Raw genomic sequence first — 22,506 nt, 5'->3', positions numbered from 1 at the left:
TGCTTTGAACTCTATTCTCCTCACATGTTACATGAAGCTCTACTGCACAGTTTTAGCCTCAGGGAAAGTCCCTGACACAGTTACCCTATTTTAAACTGGAACTGACTCACAGGCGCATTATCCTGTGCATGCATGTTACTATATACACAGCCCAGCTGAACTTACAAGATCCAGAGGACAGTACCAGGTGGTCTTCATCGGGGAGGGCTCTGCCTAGAAAAGAGGACACAAAAGACCTTTAGAACAAAAGAGCAGAACTTATTAGGCTTATAAAATGGTGCAATTTTAGATGTTTGAATTGGCAAAACCAGCCTTATCTAATTACTGGGTGTATTTTCTGTGGCAGTGGTTGTTCTTGGTCTGCGTTCCCTGAATATGAAGGCAAACTAATCCTAAATGAAAATGACAGAGTGGATTTAAACCTCAACCAGAGGTTTTTTCCTTTTTTAACTTGCTGCATCTGATAAAACAAACAGGAAATTGATGCAGAGAACACAAAAATTACAGTAGGGTTTAAGGAGACAGAGCTGTTCTTTGTCTTCAAATGCACCTTATCATATCTACACCATAATAAAAACAATATTATACCTTTATTTATATAGCACAGCATGCTTTGACAAAATAAGAGGCAAAAACTCAGGGAATAATGAAATAAACATTACAAATCAGGGCAAATAGAGAATAGACTGCTAAAATTGAAAACAAGTGCAAAATGAATAAAAAGCCATCCCTGGCAGGGTTCAAAAGGCAGCTGAATAAAAGACATTTAATAAACTATAAAAAGGAAACAAGGTGATGAGAAATATAAGAAAATTCAAAGAAAAAGGCTTAACTTATCCTCATTCCCCAACTACCTCTTGCACTGCAACTCAGACTGTAAGTGCACATATTCGACATATCTGTGCAGCTGTTTTACTTCCTTACAAGTCTTATAGTTTTATCTTTTTCGTCTTAAAGTGCTTATCAGATTCTTTGTCATTATTTAGTTTTGGTTACAGTTTCATAAGATAATATTTGAATATCTGTTTGCACATTCTCTGTATGTGAAGCATTAGAGCGTGTCACTGCTGAAACTTATTATGCAATTCATTGCATACCTTATTATCTAATGACAAATACACTAATACACTGAGCCAAAAAAAAAAAAAAAAATCAGGAACTTCTACTCATACTTCACTGGCATTGTTAGGGGTAGATTTTATTTTTATACCAAAGACAAGACCTATAGGTTAGTTAACAAAAATAAATGGTGTTGAAAATGCATTTAACAAGATGTGAAAGGAAGTCAGCAGGCTGAGATGTAAATTAAGACTTTAAAGGACCAGGAGACATCACTGTCTCTGTACTTTAGGGATGACTATCAAAATCCGAAGCCAACACAACCAATACCTACTGGTCTGAATTACAACAAAGATTTCAATGCAACCTAGATGTTAACCTTGCAAAGCCAGTGGACTCGCCAGAATCAATGTCTGTCATCAGGCAAATCCATCTTGCAAAGCTTCAATCGGCACTTTTTGTGTCAGACCTTAACACGGGTCCGGCCAATCAGCATTGTTTGAGGAGAACGAGGTGGTAGCTACAGGCAGGGTTAAGTTGTACTGAAAGCTGTTAGCAGTGGCTGCAAACAGTGTAGCAGTTAGCTTAGGATGTAGCTATAGTATAGCGACATTTTAAGCACAATTGCACCACATTTTCTCATGATGTAAAGAGCAAAGAACAGCAGTGAAAGCTTCTCATGACAGAAAAGATGTTTTTGCTCTTCTCCTGACCCGCTTTTGAATGAACTTGCAATTGTTACCTCGTTTGAGGTAACTGTAAGCTGATACCCAACCCTACTCTTCCCTGCTCTTTATCTTAAGCATACACTAACATTTATTTGTGCATTTTAATGAGATGATACAGGGGCTTAATACAATGTATTTGCTGACCAGTGAATGAAACAGGGAGCAGAGCTGGGGGCTGTGACAGAGGGCTGAGCAGAGATACTATCAGCACCACTTCATAGATCCTTCATCTTTGTGTTGAGTTGTGGATGTTGTTTCCAAGTTCTTTAAAGTCTCGCTGCTGTGAACCCATCAGAAAATAACAATCTGCATCACTGCTGTGTTTGTGTCCCTCTCTATCTGCTGTCCCCAACCCCCCCATACAACTGTCCAACAGCAAGATTTTGGTAGGAGAACTCATCAACTGACTTAACCGAACAGCTAGAGGATGTTAGCCCAAAGACAATTCTGCAACTCTAGAAAAACCCTGCTGGTTCTGATCATCGTTGCTTGGTCTTCATTTGAAAGACAGATGCATTCATCCTTACGGCATAGTTATTAAGATTTCAAACACTGCACTGAAGTAAAAATTGCAACAAAGCAGCATTAGATTATCTCTCAAGGTGGTAGAGTCATTGATGCTGCAATTGTGCATCCTGTCTGCCAATGACAGACACACAAACTCTAGTAAAAACACAAAATTACACAAGCAGAGGAAAAATGGATTTGAAAGAGTCTCATTCACTGGTACCTGTTACAGCTCCTTGAATGCTGTGTGAAGCCTTCTAGCAGCCTTCAAGAATTATAAATGTGCCTGCAGCCAAGTGTAATCCATCTATATAAAGTAGCCCTGGCAGTAATATCACCTAGTCTTAACAACAACTACAAACTGACATGCACGGCTCCTGGGTAGCACGACTCTGTGGCCAGCTCATGCAACACACAGCACATGAGTCACAGCACTTTACTGGAGAGAAGAAATGTGATGATATGCAGCAGCATTATGGAGACATTTTAACCCAGCCAAAACAGCCTCAGAGAAAGAGACAGTTAATGTGTCTTTAAAGGCCAGTAGTTAAATATGAGAGCATTCAACTGAGTGCTGTAGTTAAGTACAGTTAAATGTTACTGTGTGCTTCCTTTTAGTGCAAATTAAAATGGGATATTATTCTTTTTTTATTGTGTTACATTATTAACTTGAAATCCTAAGTCTCTAGTTTCTCTACAGATAAAGGTTTTAACATAATTAACTGCATTGCAGACTTTGGAAATACCACATTTTGTAAAGAACTGAAAGAAGTACTGTTCCATCATTTAAGACAGTGTCCCCTCTGCTCTGTGTGAGTATAAAAGTACAGTATAACTTTTGCATGTTTATGCGTAACTGAAAGGACATACGAAATGCCTTTATTTTCCGACCTTTGAATCTGAAAGGACCACCACTGCTCTCTTTTTTTCACTTGCAGCAGCTTTGAATTTCAAATAACTTGTGCTTTGTATTTTTTCTACATCATTTCATTACTTTCAATAATATTCATAATTGAAATAACAGAGCTGTGGGGTGCCAGTAGCCTTGTGGTTATGTCTGCACACCCCATGTACAAAGGAAGTTGTCCTCAGAGTGGGCGGTCCAGGTTCAAATCCGGCATGTGGCCTCTTCCATGTCTTCCTCACCCTGGCTTCCGAATCTACACACTGCCATATCTAAATAAAGGCATAAAAGACCCAAAATACCCTCAAAACAGAGATTAAATCTTTTGAAACGTGTGATATCAGAGATGTATAAAGGAATCAAAGAGCTTGACAACTTCTTCCCACAAAAGCATTATCTCTGAGCGGCTTAGATGATTTCAGTATAATAACTCATCACGACTAGAAATGTGCTGATTGTAAAAATCAGGGCAGAGGTGATACCAATGTTAAAAAAAAACAAATATCTGCATTTTATTGATATAACACTGCAGATAAACATCTGTTTCAAACTTTAGTTCATGCCCACATTATTTATTTACCAATTGCGAGTGTCAAAAGGGCTGATGTTAAACTGATGCATCTTCTGTGTATCCCTTATTGAGACTTTGAGAGTTGAAATAATAAAAGTATTCCTAAAGACTTATTTAAAAAAAGTTTCAATTTGACCAATAATCCCACATATTCTCAGATTTCTAGTTACCCTTTGAAAGGGACAGAGTCCAAGAATGGGAAGTACTCAACAGGCAACTCAGCTGTATATAAAGTTGGTATAACCCACAGAATCATGAGTACAAATGAAAGTACAAAGGAATCACTTCCTTCTATAAGAAAATGCAAAATGGAAACCTCATCAGTATTTAAGGATCTGTTTCAATCTTATACTAGTCAATATTTACAGATCTCCCACTTCTTTTTAAAATAAATAGACCCCTGATTTGGCCAAAAACCCAAGAATAATACAAATATTTATTGATGCTTATGATTCTATAAAGTCTAGCAGGAATTACTTTTAAGCTTTACAAAAGGTTTACTTTTGTTATCAGAAATACAGCAGATTATATTAGATATATTATATTAGATTGTATTAGACTTGATTATAATATAGTAATATTGTAAATATGGCTGAAATCTAGAAAAATCAGTTTACTATCACAAATGATTTGTCCTGGTGAGAATTCTGCTAGAAAAATCTATAATGATTCATTGCAGCCCCAAAGGAGAAATCAAAGTCATGTGGTTCACAGTTTTTTCTGGGGTGGTTTCTGTAGACTATATTCATGTTTTTGGTCTTGTCCGTATCTGAAAACTTCCTGGAGAGAAGTGAAGCAGCTACTTGCAGAAACTGGAAATCACGCTTGATTCCTCCTTGATTCTGGTAAAATCCCAGAAGGCATCAATAAAAGAGACGTATTTTTTGGAGGAATCTCACATCATGAAACTTTTGTAATTATAATATCTATTACATGGAGAATATTACTTTCACATTGCAGCTCAAAAGGAGACTCTTAAAATCCATTTTATCTATGTTTATATGCACTCTGCTGTACCAGTGTGTTTTATATTTAACTCTTAAAGTATTATTGTGCTATTGTTCTTTGCTCACACCTGTCCTGTGTTCATATACAACCAAATAAAAAATCAATTATCAAAACTCTGCTTTACCAATAATACACCAAGAAAAATGGTCCAATAATGTCACTAATAAAATGTGTTTTTTTTTTCATTTTATTTGTAATTAAACTTTTGAAACTTAGAGCACTGATGTACAATTGACAGCTGATGAGCATGCTGTTACTATTTTAATTTCAGTAAAGTATCTGAGGAACTCCATTTTATCAATATAGTCTTTAAATATGTTCAAAATTCTTCCTTAAAAACATGGGTTAATAAAGGTGTAAAGTGACATGCAAAGGCATGTGATACTGATGTAAACCCATCATTAAAGCAATATAAATAATATAGACCTAGTTGCTGCTAGTGGTGTTATCTCTCACAGTTAAGGAGCTAATATAAGACTGACATTCAGTAAATATCCCTGGTTGTGTGTTTTGGTGGGTGTAACTGCTCTTAAGTTTACACTGAGATCACAGATTGGGCTTTTTACTTTAATTAATATCACTTTATCTATCCCCTGATCCTGACGCTTCACAACCGTAACATTTTCCACAATACATAATGCATGAGTAAAACACAGTGAAGTCATACTGGTTGTCTGGCCAGACTATTCTGGACTGTTTGTACTCATCATTCGTCAACATTTCTAAACTACAAAACACATGAGCAACACCATGGAAACTCACTCTAAACAAATACACCAAAATACATCTTAGAAACCCTTTTGGTGGTCATTAGTCTCTCGAATCATGGATCAAGTGGCCTATTTCATTCATTTTTTAATGTGCTGACTTGTAAGCTTTCTCATATGCAAATTCACCTCCACATATGAACCAAGAATCTTATTCATGCTGACAGGAGAAGTGTCAGAGTTCAATTACTCCCCCCATTCAACTCATGTTGTAATTAGCTGTAATACGAATATGTTAGCCTCTATTAGCCTCTTTCAAATTACCTTAGCTTGACTTGATCGAAGGTCAGTGCTGCATCCAAGTGCTCTTTGCATTCAAAAAAGGATCCTGCTCCCTTGAATTACACTGTCTGTGTAACAAACCTGTTATTCTAGCTGCTATCTGTGCTGGCTGCTACGCAAATCTGCCTGAGAGTATATCTTTTCCATGAAATCAGCTATAAAACACACACACAAGAGGGGAAAAATGGTCACACAAGATAGCTTTACCTCTGCAAGCCCAGACAGGTAGTAATCCTTAAGCTTCCTGGAAATCTTCAGGATCAAGGCACACATGGTAGTTTCATTTTGTCCATTTTCTGTCATCTGCAGCTCCCTCCTATGTCTTTACTTAGTCGCCCCCTTATTCCTGTTGACCTACATCTAAATGTTTACGTCTTAACCGTCTGACCCTCTACGTCTTGTGTCTTTGTTGCACAAAGACACACCTGAAGCAGGAGCTAAAGTCCGGCCCCCACGATCCTGGGCACACCCATTATACACACAGGCCACAAACACAGAGATAGGGATATGTTATGACTGATAGCAGAGCACCCATTTGAAGTGAGTCACTCATGGACACACATGCAGGAAAACACATTTAGATACACTGATCACAGACCCTCATTGATAGAAAAAAGCCGGGTCTCCTTCCTGCAACACTCACACAGTGAAAGACAAAGCCCTGAAGCTATTTCCAGAACAATACCCCCTCTCTTTACCCGCTCTCCTGCTCTCTTTGTTTTTGTGGATGACCTTCCCGTGCAGATAAACCAGTTAAACCGCTGTTTAATACAACACAATTAGCTTCTAACACCTGATAACAGGTAGAAAGCCTTCATACTGGACTGTCTGACACACTGTTTGAGCAGTAAGAATCCTGTAGTCTTGTAAAGAAAGGCAATAAATGTTCACACAGCCAGTAAACCAGGAAGCATGCTGTGTTTATTTAAAGGGCTAATGACATCGCCGGGTGAAGCCATGTTAACTAGTGGAGAGGGGACTTTCACACTTGTGTGAGTGTTTGTGTACTACAGTTAGCTTTGCAAAATGTCACCTACCATAGAGACAAGCCTGAAAAGTAAATTATTCAAGAACAAATGATTGATTTCTGGTAATTAGAGGGCAGAGTGACAGGCTACAGACATGTCACTGTAAGAAGTTATATGGATAGCATATTAGCATACAATCGTATAGTAGCCTACAAAGCAAACATGAAGTACCATTAGCTTTAGCATTAGCTTTTGGGATTAGTATTTATGATTTTATTGACACATAAGCATTAACTTTAAATATAACCAAAAGCATAGGGCAGGTGTCATCAACTAGCCTACATCTGTACAAGGGCCAGCTTATGTCTATGAAGACACTGTGAGGGCCAGAGCATTTAAAGAACTAAATAAAAGAAACATTTTTGTCTTTATAATGTACCTTATTTTTAGCCTTTAGCAGTAAACACAGTCCCTATTCACACAGTTAAATTATTATGCTGCAGAAAGCCACTAGGGGACAACCTAGATATTTAAGCCATATATTTTTGGGGCTGCCACACTGCGTCCTCATTGGTGAAAAACACATGAAGTTAAAAAAAATATCTAGTTTTAATCCTCAGGCAGTGAAAAATAAACACTCCCCAAATGTTAAATTTATACAGAAATCTTTAATCAAGAATGGATTTATGAGTAAGTTTTTCATGCATCTTTTTTGCTTATAATGGGCCTGATGTCACCCTCAGGCATCATGGATGTGACTTAATGGATGTGGCCCTCCTGATGAGAGGAGGATCAGGAGAGGAGGCCTGAACTTTCTTCCAAGCGGGGAGGGCTAACTGAATCTGGAGGTGGTGCTAACTCCCCACATGACATCATGAGGGGAAAATCTGAGAACGGCTTGTTTCAGCACACATTTTTTGTAAGCTGCTTGTTAGAAAAGTCTGAAAAAGTGATTTATGCATAAAATTAAAAGAATTTTATAATCAATCCTAAAATCAACTGTCAGCCAGTGGAGAGAAGCAACAGTTGGGGTAATATGAACACACTTTTTTCATTCCTGCCAAAGCAGAGCTGCTGCGTTTTGCACTGAAATTGATGGGTTGCAGGACCCGGGATCCTGCTAATGATTTCTGCCCAATTTGGGCACACCATGTCAAACTGTTAAAACGCCTGCAGAGGCAAACACTCTACTCCATGGGCTTGCGCATGCATGCCGGTAAGGGATTGCTTATGAATGTGGAGTGAATGAATGGGTAAGTGTGACCTCTAGTGCAAAAGCACTTTGAGTAGTCAGAGGCTAAGAAATCCTTCGTCTGCATTCCAATTTGGTGGAGCCCACCACCTCATTTCACAATGAGCCCCTCATCAACTGGACATGTGGTGGTGATGCATTTGTTTTCATTAAAAATAAAAATGAAAACATTTATTAGAATTCCTTATAATGCTAGTGAAAATGTTTAGTTGAGCCAGTATGCAAACAACACATGTACACAGTAAAAAGTTACCACCACCGCCTCATTCTAAAACAGTAAAAACCAGAAATCTACAGCCAATTACAGTTATCTGCAAGTAGCATCTATAAACGATGTAACACATCAGATACCATTCAAACTACCTCAGGTCTTCAGCAGTTTTCAGTACAATATGCTAATGAGCATAAGTCATCCAAAAGGTAGGACTACAAACAAAGAAAAGTGTATTTACTCTGACATAGAGCTTTCGCAAACAATGACATCACCTATCATGAGGCCAGCAAAGCACAACTTGTACAGGCTTTTTTAAACCTCTTGTTAAATACATGTTTACGCTTAGATATTTTAAACTTGTATACCTGTATCTCATGGTAGAAGACATAATAAATTGCAAATACTATATCCTCTAACAAGGTAATGAGATGGTAAGTGGAAGAAATTTGGGGGATCAAACCCCCGACCTGTAAGTGAAGACCAGAGTGACTCCAAATCCTGATCCACTGTCCCCCCAATGTACCCCAACTTCTTCCTGAGAGCAGGACAGAGACATCAAGCAGGTGCAAGTAAAACAGGAAAGTTCAAATGTAAACAACCACAAAAAGAGTGATAAAATAATCACTGAAACAATAAAAACATGTTTAATGTGTTAAATCTGAAGCTACAAGTTGTTGCAGGAAACCCTAATAAATATCATAGATGTACCCTCATGTCATGACGCAGCAGGAGAATTCAGAATCAGAAAAACTATGAAAGCATGGTGTGGGAATAGTGTCCCCTTTTTGTTGAGCTTTGTCAGACTGCAAACAGCCAATGCAAAAATGGTGATAAAAGGGAGGAAACAGATGTGTTAAGATGTGCAGGCAGTAAGAAGTAACAGTTTGGTCACGCTAACAAGTCACACTAAGATATAAATAATTAAAAATGAGGTTTTAAATACAGAGTATTTAAACATACAACAGTATAATTTCCCTCTGGGCTCCTGCATTACTGCTAACTTATAAAACCGATCAATTGTTTGGCCTTTAGCACTTTGGCACAGTGACACAAAGAAAAGCAGACCTTTACTCTGTTTCCTTATGCCAGCCTGAGCGAGTATGTTGAGATACTCACTATAAAAGAATTTTCAGTGGCGCACAAGCCGTTTTCTTTTTGAAACCAGGCTGAATCTGGGTCAGAGAAACCAGCCTTTTCTGCGGGGGAACTTTCAAAAGCATAATAGGTGTGTGTAGTTTGGTGTTTAGCTGCCTCAGAGGCTTGTGGATAAGCATCAGGATTACAGGGCACTGTGGTGGGTGGCATGACTTGGTCCTGGTTCATAATAAAGGACTCAGCCGCTCATATTTGGGAGGTTTTACCAAACTAATATTGACTTTTCCCATGTGTGCCATTGTTCCAGTCATATCTGGCACCTTGTTATGTTTTTTAATAAGATAATATCTCCTCTAAGCTCTCCTTTTCTTCAAGTCCCCCCTTCCCCCCAGCTGCATACAGGAAACACATAATAAGTGGAGACAAACACAGGAAGCAGGACGTGCTGCTGTGTTGCGAAGCTATTTTTCTTCCCTTCTCCTTCCATCACAAGTCGAGACTGCGTCAACCCTCTTCTCCTGAACAACTACGTCAGCTTTTGGTAGGCAAAGGGCAGGAAACTGGCTCTCCTTTTTTACCCCCTTCTCAAAAAACAACCATCTTTATCCTTAAATAAATCCATGAGGTCAGGCTTCCGCCGTGTTAAAAAGCTTTGTCTTTGAACAAATACACACATGCCCTTATTTACATCCAAACAAGGGGTTGTAAATACATCTTCTAAAGCTTTATTTTAAGATAACCATTGTTTTTTAGAGTGGTTCACAACCCCCCGACCCCTTCCTTCCTATCTTTCTCTCTGCTCCTCTTCTTACTCTTTCATCTGTGTTTCCCCTGGTGCCTGTTATCTCCTCACTTTTAAGTAAAACTCTAAGGCATTAGAGCCAAAGCTTTTCTGTTCCCCTCCCCTTAAAGGAATAAAAAATCCTCTGAGGATACGATTATCCTGGAAGATATTATCAGTCTGTGATGTTCTGCCAGTTAGATTGTAGGGCAAAGTTGGCAAACTTGGCCTTAACCTGACTCCTATGACTTCCTTTTCTGAGTCACTTCAACAGAGATGTCCAGATAAGTGTTAACTTGTTTCTGTCAAACTGAGATGGCAGATATGTACAGGAGAAAACCAGCAGGCTATCAATATATAATCAAAAGGGTTTGATTTATGGCCAAAAGTTAGACAAACCCCACACAAATATCACCACAGTGCTGTGTGATATTAGGTCTAGCTCTAACCTTTTGTTTCCTAAACGTTGTACACACTAAAAGACAATTGTGCTGATTTTTAGTTAGATTACCCTCTTTCCAACCAAAGTCTGCAAAGGCCAGATTGTCTGATGGCTCTAACGATTATCTTGCTGAATTTTCACGAGTTGTGCAATCTGTGTGTCTCCAATCTGCAGATTGGAGACGCACGACCTGAAATATTTAACACCTTCAACATTTACAAGCAGATAACCTGTTGTGTGGGGTGACTACTAAGGATAGCAGAGGACACACTCTGTAGATTGTCACATGAAACAGAAAAATAGCCAATCAGGAAGAAGGCTGACTGAAGGAGGAAGCATAACAAACACAGCCATGGCAATGATAGTAACCATAAAGGATAAGGTTAGAAAGTATCAGAAATTTAGGACCAACCTACAGCTTGAGTAATACAGTCAAACTGATAAGGAAAGAAGTTGGGCTGAAATTGCTGCCACAGTAACCTTGCAAAACAGATCGATAAGCCTGTTTCTGTGTTTCTCCATCTTCCAAAGGTCCCATCTGAACAGTTTGGGCCTAGTTAGAAAGTGACAGGACCAATCAGCGTTGAGGGGCAGTACTTTCGGCGCGATGGAGTCGTGACGTTAGAAAGCACCAACTAGAGGTCGGTGCAATTATGGCGGAAGACATTAGCGTGGATGCTGCTAAAGCGCCAAGTTTATCAGAACTTGATGACATTTCTTCATTAAAAGAAGAACAAAGAACAGCAGTGAGTTGTTTTCTTTTCAAAATCAACAAAAGTCGTGTACTGACATGTCCACAGCCACCATGGTTCCTGTTATGCAGCTCTGTATGGAGTTTACTCCTTCAGTAGGGGCTACGTCACGTGTTTTGTTGCTCTGATTGGCCCGTAAAGATGTGACAGACAGGCTCTGCCCTTTCCCATTTGCTGTCTATGAGTGCTTTTCTGTGTGCCAGGTTACTGTCACAGTGGATGTAGCAGAAAACCAACAGCTTACACTCGTTTAGCCTCGTTTTATTAGATTTTGAGTCTTGTGAATGGAGACTCAGAATCTTGGTTCATTATGTGAGTTTGTAGTGTACTGTGTAGGACATTCAACTGGACCCCACGCACAATGAGAAAACTGTTAGATCTGTCATCATTTGTAATCATGCGTTGGACCGCTCTCATTTTCAAAATCAGTTAAGAACTTAAAAATCTTAGTGTATCCTTAGTATTATAATGTGACAGGGAAGTTCACCTTTGACTTTTTGACGATGCAGTGCATTCACTTATTCCATTCTTTTTTCTTAGACGTTTTTTTTTATTTTGAATTTTGTATTATGACCAAAAGCAGGTGAGTAAAGATATGATGACCCGGACCTTTGACCTCAAAAATCAGATTAAATTATCCTTTATTCCAAGTCATAATTACATCAATCTACACAAAATAACACTTTGCAAACCTTTTCTGTTATATAAATCCCATATACACATGGCTAAATTGACAAACTGAAATCATAAACCATCTGGCCCTGCTGTCACCAATCAAACACAGAGGAAAGAAAACTGGGTCAAACATCATGTCACAACTTGTTCATTTCGACCTTTAGTTTAGAACTTGTGAATACCACTGGAGTGAATTTCCCAAATGGTCTTTCCTTCGGAAATGTGACCCCACTTCTGGGAACTGTTTTGTAATGGCTGGGTTTCTTGTTTTGTTGTGGTATTTATACTCTGGTCTATTATCACCTCTCTTACAAGAAGTCAAAAAGTTTTGATTTGTATAGCACCAATTTGTGACAAATGTTACCTTAAGACAGTTTAGAAAAACAGTAGGTCTAGACTCTGCAATTTGCTAGATTATTTACAAAAACCGAGCCTTAATCCATCATGAGCTCAGCACTTGGCAACATTTAGCAAACAGTGGCATGGAAAAACCTCCTTTAACAGGGAGAGACCTCAAGGTGAACAGCCATCTGATGAGACTGTGTTACAGATAGAAAGTAGAATAGAGTAAGATGCAGAAAGGGTCTAGTTTAGATTGAGGAACAATCAGGAATACTGTTAAGCCTAATTACATTTTCGCGTAAAAATCAAAACACTATTATTAGGGCTAACACCCTGTACTTAGCTGTTCAATAAGTTGGTCAATGAGCTCTCATCTGAGAAACCAACATCTCATTGGTCCAAACTCAGATGGACAGAGAAAGAGAGAGAGGGTTTCACAGCTGATACACTCTAAAGAACTCAAAAACAGGTTTACACAAAAATGCATGAAGGTGCAGGATTTTGTATGATTGATATATTCCTTTCTGCACACTACATGTCCCTGCTATACCCTCTGTCACAGCCTCTAGCCCCAATGCCTTTTTAACCAGCAGTCAACTTTTTAAATTCCCATTAGTATTTAATAAAAAAAATGCAAACATTAAGTTTGATGTTTGCAGAAAGAGAGCTCTACGTTTGGAAAATAAAAAGCATAAGCTGAAGCATGTGTCCTGTATATTTTCGACATTATAAACAATAAAAAAATATGTAGAGTTGTGTCATATATAATTCTAAACAGATACTGAGCTGCAATCTCAAGCTCTTATAGTTTCATTATCAGAAATCATATGACAGGTGCACACTGGTCAACTATGAGTCAATTGTAACCTCAGTATAACTTAATGGGGTTAAACATAATTCTTAATGCTGCAAAACACTCAAGTTTATTTCTTAGCTCATTTAGACTACCATCCAGGGTGCACTTACTACACTGCCAGTAATAAGGTTGATCTACAGATAACAACCAGTTTATTGATCGTTGAGAAGGTTTCAGTTTAGTCTACTGATCTTTTATTTGCTGGACTACTGCCCTCACGTTAATCTCTTATCTGTATTAACAATACAACAGTCAAAGAAAGGCCTCATTATCAACAAAACTGAATATAAAGACACCTAATGTTGTGTTTCTTGCACCTAGAAGCTTCATTCTTCACTCAACAGTTGTCATGTTCTGTATCCTGACTCATACATTCAAGTTTCCCTTATGAGAGAGTGAGCAAGCAGTCATATCGGATTGCACTTGACAGACTGTCCTTGGAGACGGCCTGTGATACTGGACACTGTTTATAGGGAGAGCAGGTGTACACCTCATTGAGCTGCAAAACCAACCCATACATTATTCCTGCGGGGTCCAGCAGCCGCCATGTGACTGGAGCACAGAGGAGGTCTGCTCACTGGGAAAGAAAGTCAGTGCAAGGTCTTTATTTAGCTGTGAGGAGCTTCTTTAGGCTCAGTGTGAAGTTAAACCCGAGAGCTATATGTGTGTCCTGAGGGCAAGAGAGTGGGTCAGTAGATCACTGTGACTCAGGGAAAATGTGGCTTATTTAGCAGTGAACGCCTGAAGTTTGATACTACATGTGAAAGAGAGAAGAAACCCAGACCTCAACGTAAGAAATTTAATACAGATCTCTTAAACTCCTTACACTAGCACCCCTACTGTGAAAAGTTTAGACAACAGCCATTGAAAAGCTAAAGATAGGGTTCATTGAACCTCAGTGTTATGAATCATTAACAGAGGTGAAAGGCCATGGGAAATCCACCTGTGCTATGATCTCCTGAACTTCCTCAATGCTTGTTTAGCACTGGTCCAAATTAATACAGATATGAGTTTGTAGTGAGTGCATTTACTTCTCACATACAAAATGAGAAGTTTACCTGAGTAAATAACAGCAAGAGTCCAAAAAACACTCAAAGAAATACTCTATAAACAAATAAATACTAGTAAATTATAATAATTATGTATCTTATTTTATTATAACCGAGCTAACAGTTGTCTGGTAGCTTTTAAAGAGGGGGTAATATACTTTTCAGATTTTTAAAACATAAATATAAAGTCACATTGTTGGGTGTCCATACTTCACGTATGCAAATTTTCAAACCGCAAGATAAACGTATGCAGCAGTAATCTTGGAATTAGACTGTAAACTGATGATTGGGAATCTCTCCGAGATCTTCCCGAGACAAGATTTCAATGGAGCGAACTGATGAGGTCATCGCAATAGGATCTCCTGACAGGTTCATCCGTGCTGCCAGCAAAGCAGAACAGACCACCCCCACAAGATGAACAGCGTCCACCATTATCAAAGCCATTTAGTAACACAGTAATTAAACACTTACCAAACAGATACGTCCTGCTCTATTCTTCACTGCTGCCGCTGGTTTTCTTTCTCCTCTCTCTCCAAACTATCAGGGTCAGACTCCGGGTCTAACACATATGGACGTGTATCAAAATTCGCCATATTTTACTCAGTTGGACCGGTTCATTCAAAGTTTACAAGTACTAGCATAGCAATATAGCCACATTGGAGGGGGCGGGCACAAAACATTGAGCCAGCCTCTGGAAAATTGGCCAATTGGAGGAAAGCAGGTCGGGGGGGGGGGGGGGGGCAGTGTGAGAAACATGAGGAGTTTTTTGAGCTGTAAACCATGTGAAGCTACTACATGGGTATCAGAGAAATGGTGTAAAGCTTTGAAAAAAGGCATAATACCCCCACTTCAACAATAAATTACAGCCAAAGATGTGCAAAGCTTTTAATGTGCAGAATTAGGAATAAACAAAAGGTGAGAAAATGTAAATTTTAACATATTATGCACACCCTCTGCAGACATGACTACTGTGTTGTCACTCAGCATAGTGGACAGCAGAAGTTGAAATTCAGTTGCTAATTACATTTGTGGTACAAGCCATAAAGTGACAAAAAGCAAATTAATAGAATAAACCTACTTAACACAAATGTAAGTGATATTGTCCAGTGATCAGAGTCACCTCAATGGCACTTACAAACATAAAATCTTGTGAAGTTCCAACGAAATAGATATTTCTCTGTGCCCTTGCAGTGATCTTAAAGCAAACAAAAGCCTTGATGCTGTCCATGGGGATCCCTCTATGTTTAATTTTTCATTCAAATGTCAAACTATGTTCATAAAGAAGCATCCATATGCACACTCTCTGTTTTTAACATTGTGTTAGGTTAAAGGTCACCTGTAAACAGTGTGTCATTAACACTGAAAATTTAAGCTTTTCCGGGTCGTGCCGGTAGTCGAGTGGTTAAGGCGCGCACTATGTACGCAGGCGACCCCAGTTCAAATCCAGCCTGTGGCACTATTACCTGCATGTCTCTCCCCGCTCACTTCCCTATTTCCAACTCTATCCACTGTCCTCTCTCTAATAAAGGCACAAAAAGCCCAAAAAATAAATCTTTATAAAAAGAACATTTAAGCTTTCTAAACTTTCCATGTACATGATGTGCACTACACAGATGACCATAGGGAATATATGGACAAGAAAGATTCAGCAGTGGTAATTAGTAAGTAATACATCCCTTTTGATGTATTTCAAATTTCGAACCTAAAAAAATATTGTTCAAATATATTCAATGGGACAAAGGGTTTTGGAACTGTTTGTTGTTTAGTGATCTACTTTAAATGATGGTTCTCTGGATTAAAATAATTTCATGATCCAGATTTGCATGTAGGAAAAGTCTAGCTCTATCAGGTCCTAAAGAGGAGTAGAAAACAACTTTAAAAGTGCTGGTTAAATGAAGGTCTACTTGATCATTTCTAATGCATTCTTGGCATCTGATTTTCTTTTACACTGGTTGGCTTACACGGCACAGACTCGTGCAGACTGTACACTCAATTCAAAATTTTTGATGTGTAATGAACTGTTAGCTGTACTTTCATGCATGTATCCGTTGATAGAGATAAATAAACCATCTTCAGTTTGACACAGATGGGAGCTGGTGCGTCATTACCTCAGAGTGCAGGCTGGATTTGCACCTCGTTGTTTTCACTGCACACATCAAAGCCTGCTGATCGGTCAACACAGCCAGCAGAACAAATGTACTTGACGGAAAACAGAACACTTCTCAAACCAAAATCTGGCAAATCAGCCTTTTCACAATATCTTGCATTCTACAGTTTAGTCAAGAAACTGGTACTCAAACCCAGTTTGTCTGAGACAGACCTAAATCATTTTTTCACTGTCTGCCAGGAAAACCATGAAAAATAAAACTCCTACGACTTCAGTATGTGGACAGCAGAAAAACTAATAAAGAAGGCATTAGCCTGGGAGCCTGTCAGTACAAAAACAATACTAAGAGAACTTCACAGAGCAGAGCGATGAGAGAGAGAATGATATCACTGTCTGCTACACGCATAAGAGACTCAGATGACGGATGTGTTTCAATGATGCTAAGAGGAAACACTCACCTGTGACGTATCCAATTCATCTCTGCTGCTTCCCCTCCCTGATTGGTTGGAGATGCTGTCAGGGGACAAAGGCCGGTAGCCAATGAGAGGCACTTCGCTTGACTCCACCCCTGGCAGGTCATATCCACCTGTACGCATGTTTCGGGGGAGCATGGTGCCAGCTGACATAGACAGGAAGAACAGAGAAAAAGAAGCGTTTCAGGGTCTTTTAGACAGAACATCTTGAAAGTCTGTTCAATTAATATGTGCTCATGGCTATAAAACATTTAATTTGTTTAATTCAGCTCATAAATCAGATTGAAACAGCTTATTAGAGAATCTTAAACATGACCAGAAAAGCATTGGATTCTTGTATGCAAGCGTCATTATCACAATACTTCTATTGTCTTACAGTTTATTGAATGGTTTCAGGCCAAACCCCTCTGATCTGCTGTATGAGCTACAAGTTTCATTACAAACAATACTGTATTGAAGTTTAGGCAGTACATTTGCTGACAAAAAAACTCTGGGATAACAAACTTCAGATTTAATTCGGCTCATGGGCCTGCACTGGGTATCCCGACTCACAAAAGCAACTCTACAATTTGCATGAAAACAGTCTATCCCTTTAATATCGTAATATTGTATTGTATTGTCATATTGTATTCTAACTTGACGTGTTTTCAGGCTCTATAATGTGTCTGCTAGGATGATTATGATGTTGGAGTTATATTGCTGGCTTTATTTTTCATGGGTTCTTCTGTTGATGCGGTTTTGTCTTGTTTTGTTCTTTGCTTGTGTTATGATGCTTTGTTTTAATTGTGTTTATGCTTATTGTCAAAGCACCTTGCAAACCTCTTGCTATACAAATAAAGTAATTATAATTACTATCTAATAAAACCGTGATATATTTATTTAGGTCAAATGATATATCAAACAACTATCATCTTAATGACAATAATATGGATCTGTGATGTTAAATCTTGATCACTAGAGCATTTCTAATTGCTTTTTCAAAATCAACTAGCCTACATAAAAAATGGCCTTTATCATTTGTGTAGAACTGGAGGGGGGACAAGTCTCCGTCTGCCCTGTAGCTGTCAAAATTGGATTTGCAAAATTTAATTACAATCATGGGAACGCACCCAATGGAAAGTTTAAAAAATATCTCTTAGGAGGAACAAGTGTTATAGGCCTGTTATGTTGGGATTTCATGTCTTAAAGCAGTCAAAATCTTTGCTAATTTTTAAGGATGCATAATATTGGATTTTGCTGATAACGGAAATTTCAGTAATTATAAATTAATTTTGCGATTGTTTATATTTACATGTAGTTCAGACCTAAAACTTCAGTCTTCAAAACACACTTTAAAGTTTAAGGAATGAATATGAACAAAGTAAAAGACTTCACCTGCTGTAGGTCTGCCAGTCTACATACTCCACAAACTTTAATAATCTAGCCAACAGTGTTTGGAAAAAATCAGCTGAAAATTTCATTTCTGACAAGATGGACAATGAACTTTTTAAGCTCTGCTGATACAGATGTCAATAATAACATGCATCCCTACTGATTTTTGACATAAATCTATCCCTTTTTTCATGTTTCTTAAAGGGTTAAGCTTTTTTAGACAGGAGTAAGGGGACTTCGAGAAAAAAAAAATTGGAACCACTGTTGTAGACCACTGGGGTCTTTAGCAGATGTGCATCCATTAATTCTATTCACTCCATTTTCTTGTTCACAGTTCTTTTCTCATGATCTTGAATTATTTTTCTTGGAATATCAAAATTTGATTTTCCCATTACAACCAATTACTTTATGTCATTATGTTAAGATAACATAATGGCTTAAATTTCTATTAATCTAGAAAACAAGCTGGACTTGGTCACTGTGATAGGCAAGGCCAGGATTTGCCATGCTGCCACTGGCTCCTGACATTCACAAGGTTAGTTAAATCTATTTTGATGCTTGTCTTGCACTGTTGCAATAAAGGAGATATGAAATAAGTCAAAGTGTCAAGAAACCAACTAGAAGTGCTTCATTATCATGGTACAATTGAATTTTAAAAAATCAAAGATGGATGTCTGAGACAGGTTTTGGTAGGGAACAAATTTTATATCTTGAGGGTATAAAAACAATGAATGGTAACAGGCCTGCCCACAGATTTCATACCCTCCCCGGATGTCATTACCTCCACCAAGGAGGTTATGTGATCGGGTGGGTTTGTTTGTTTGTTTGTTTGTTAGCAACATAACTCAAAAAGTTATGGACGGATTTTGATGACATTTTCAGGAAATGTCAGAAATGGCTTAAGGAAGAACTGATTAGATTTTGGGACTGATCTGGATCACCGTCTAGATCGAGGAAGTTTTTAAAGGATTCTTCACTATTGGGAGATAGGGCTAATGGCGGAGGTCTGCGCTCTCTGAGTGCTTTTCTAGTTTTCTTTGTTTGTTTTTTTTTTACCAGTGCATGTGATTGGCTCAGTAGCATAGGTGCTAAAATCCTGTTTCATTTTGGAGCTGAGGAGCATGTTTGGTAAGAAAGTTGCCTTCATTTCTGTCTTTCTTTTCCAGCATCCCAACTTTTGTGCAGGTCTTGGCACAGATGTGTATTTTGAAACTGTTGGCCAAATGATTTGGTTCGATAAGCTTGTTCACATTGCCAGTATTTCCAAAACAGGATCATTTCATTTAAAGAAATGGTGAGTTCCACTTTAAAATAGGCAACATTTAAATGCAAGAATCTATCAGATGTTTGTGTTGCTTTGATATGAATGTTTAAAAAAATGGAGTTAAAGATAAAATATGGTTTGGCACCAGAAAGCCTTAAATAGTGAAGACTTTTTATAATTGCAAAACAGTTCAAGTAGTTTAGCAATACATGTCTTTTGGATGTCTTACAGCTTTCATGCCTGTTAATGTTTTCTGCTTTGCAACTTAGATTGATATTCTAAAGTCGGCCAGTATATCAGGTCCTGTTTAAAGTAACTTTTGACTGCAATTCAAAATATTTTACATGAAACATGCACACTAAGTTGTCTGTAGCTTGGAGGCCATTATGTGGTTAATTTGTTTAACACATTCATTGTGCCCCAGCAGCAGGGCAGGATTTGCATGGTAACCCCTCCTTTTATTTCCCTTTCCCCTCTTTGGTATTTGGACTGCCATGAAGATAGACATCTAGTAAACACTGTTTCAGGAAGAGAGGTGAATGAGGGAAAGACGCTGATAAAGGATGGGGCTAGGGAAATGTCAAACACAGATTAACTTGGAACCAGTACTAGCTGATTAGATTAAGTTAAAGCACAAAAATATTGATGCTATGCTTTTTGCAGGTACTTTTTGCCTGCAGGATAGCTGCCAGGTAGAAGCTGTAACTGTAAACCAAGAGAATCATCCCATGAGGACCCCCTGTCAACTCCCACAGCTCTGGGTAAGAAAGAAAAGGAGTTGAATAAAAAAAAGCCTCAAGGATGGTTTAAAAATGTGCTGGCACTCCCAACTTTCCATTGTGCTTTTGTCTTGGACTCCTGCAGCTCTGTAGCATTTGTGCAGCGCTTTCCTCTCTTTTATAACCATTTAACAAGGCTTTAGGTTTGTAATTTTTGATTGTTACAAGTTTGCATGGAAGAAAAGAGGCACATGCAGCCCTGCAGGGGGAAACAAGCTATAAACAGACAGTGAATGCACTGACCAAAGGCTGTGTAGAGGTCTGAATAGCTGCTATTCACTGCCCCTGACCAAAGCAAACAGACTGCTTATGACTGAGGTGTACATACATACAGCAGTATCTAGGTTACACTTAAGTCACACCCCATAATGCTCCTTTTCTGCTCAATAAACAGCCATAGGAGGTTCTACACACAGTCCTTATGATAACTGTTAATGAGGATTAGCCTGAAACAGTATTGAGGCAGTAAAAGTTTGTGCGTGCTCACGCTCTTATTACAACACAGGAGTGACAGTTGAAGACATTTGCTTCCTATTATGTCGCTCAGGCCCTGGATGTTTGAATAAAAGCAATAAAACGAACAAACTAGCAACAGTGAGCAGAGTAAAGATGCAATTGGACTTACTGTTAGCCGAGTGTCATTCGCAGCTGGATTCAGGCTGCATTAGGGTGACCGTTGGTGCTGCCGGCTCGCGCTGAGGAGAGTCGCACCCATCTGTACCACCGTCACCGTTACTAACGACGAGGGAGAGCTCCGTCCTCCGTCTGTCTGCCCCCTCCACCCTCTCTCGTCCCCTCTATCAGCGTCCACACACCGCCTGTCTGTCCAGCCTTTAGCAGCTGATAGCGCACTTTAGTCGAGCTGCGTAAACTGTCCCTCTCTCTCTTTTCGTCGCAGTTCCTGTCTGTCTGAATGTTGTGTTACGTTGTTCACTCAGCGCTCTGTGTTGCTAACGGCTCGCTACCCCCAGGTGTCGCACCGTGTGAGGATACTGTACACCACACCAGCTTCAGCGCACCTCTCCTCTGGGGAAATGTCACTTCAGGGACTAAGGGAGAGAGACGTCTCGCGCACGAACGCATTTCCGCACGGCAGACTGCGCGCGCACACGCATGCGCACGTTCATACACATTCTTCTGTAGCCAGCGTCTGATCTTTAACTTGTAACCTCTAACCTTATCTAACCTCATCGGCAGAGCAGTTAAACCACACACAGACTAGAATGACATTTCCAGTTATAAATTATATTTAGGCCTACATTATATTTGCATTTAATACACAAAAAGCCCTGTAAACTTTATCGGATGTTTGCTTGTTAATTACTAAATCATCTTTATGCAGCTGTATGCTGCTGTGTTTCACTGTGTAATGAACCAAGCATAAACTTTTTTTGGTGCAGGTTTGCTGTTTTTATGATTTTGAAAAATGATAGCAATCATTAAAAAGTAATTAAAGATAACTCACGTCCACTTCTATGGTAACTAATAGGCTAGGCTAAGCTCCAGAAAATGCATAGGGATAGCATGGGGAGGATCATGGGCGTAACATAAAGGGGGTACTGATTCTCTGGGCCCACAGAATGGATGGACCCAGAAGCCATCAAAGAAAAGTGTGATTTTGTTTATTTTAGAAAAGTGTGTTTTTATTTATTTTCTTGGTAATTAGTATCATCACTGAATCAAAGGCGACTCTGGATCAATTTTTCTTAAAACTTTCATCCTCGTTCATATATGAGCAAATTACCCACATGTTTTAACTTGTCAGCATGTTCTGGTGTCTTCCCGTCTGTTTGGAAATTGGCTCAGGTGACCCCGTTATATAAAGGGGGAGAAAAAAGCAATCCTAATAATTATCGTCCAATATCCAAACTACCCAGTCAGTCAAAAATCCTGGAGTCACTGGTTAACAAACAATTCAAAACATTTCTGTCCAATAATTCTATTTGAAGCCCCCATCAGTATGGTTTTAGAGCGAAGAACAGCACCATCTCTGCAGCCACTGTGGTTATTGATAGTATTGTTTCTAATATGGATAAGAGGAGGTGTTGTGCTGCTGTTTTTATTGATTCATCAAAAGTATTTGACACAGATGATCACAGTCTTTTAATCCAGACACTTAGTAACATTTGGTTTGCTTGTAACTGGTTTTATGATTAGCTATCTTTTCAACAGTGTTTAAAGGCTGGAAAGTTCCAATCTTAGGTTTTATCTCTAACAAAAGGTGTCCCACAAGGATCAGTTTTGGGCCCTGTTTTATTTA

The 22,506-nt window shown here is 38.8% G+C and overlaps 1 protein-coding gene across 3 annotated transcripts in view; it reads right to left on the bottom strand.

The window, feature by feature from the left end:
* The window catches only part of rgl2 (ral guanine nucleotide dissociation stimulator-like 2), a 53,386-nt gene extending 32,120 nt beyond the window's left edge, over positions 1-21,266 (bottom strand). The window contains exons 1-3 of one of the 3 annotated variants that reach the window (XM_041793066.1): positions 20,872-21,266; positions 16,818-16,978; positions 166-213 (exon numbers count right to left, since the gene is read on the bottom strand). In XM_041793066.1, the coding sequence (XP_041649000.1) occupies positions 166-213; positions 16,818-16,970 (201 nt within the window). In that variant the 5' untranslated portion in view covers positions 16,971-16,978; positions 20,872-21,266. Of the gene's footprint in view, positions 1-165; positions 214-6,033; positions 6,223-8,727; positions 8,747-16,817; positions 16,979-20,871 lie in introns of those variants that run through there. The other 2 variants (XM_041793068.1, XM_041793067.1) reach the window with 2 other exon arrangements.
* Between the last annotated feature and the right edge of the window lie 1,240 nt (positions 21,267-22,506).

The sequence above is a fragment of the Cheilinus undulatus genome, linkage group 8 (assembly GCF_018320785.1).
Source record: "Cheilinus undulatus linkage group 8, ASM1832078v1, whole genome shotgun sequence".
Taxonomy (NCBI): Eukaryota; Metazoa; Chordata; class Actinopteri; order Labriformes; family Labridae; genus Cheilinus; species Cheilinus undulatus.
Note: the sequence above shows the minus strand (reverse complement) of the source record. Positions and strands in the feature narration are given on the sequence as shown.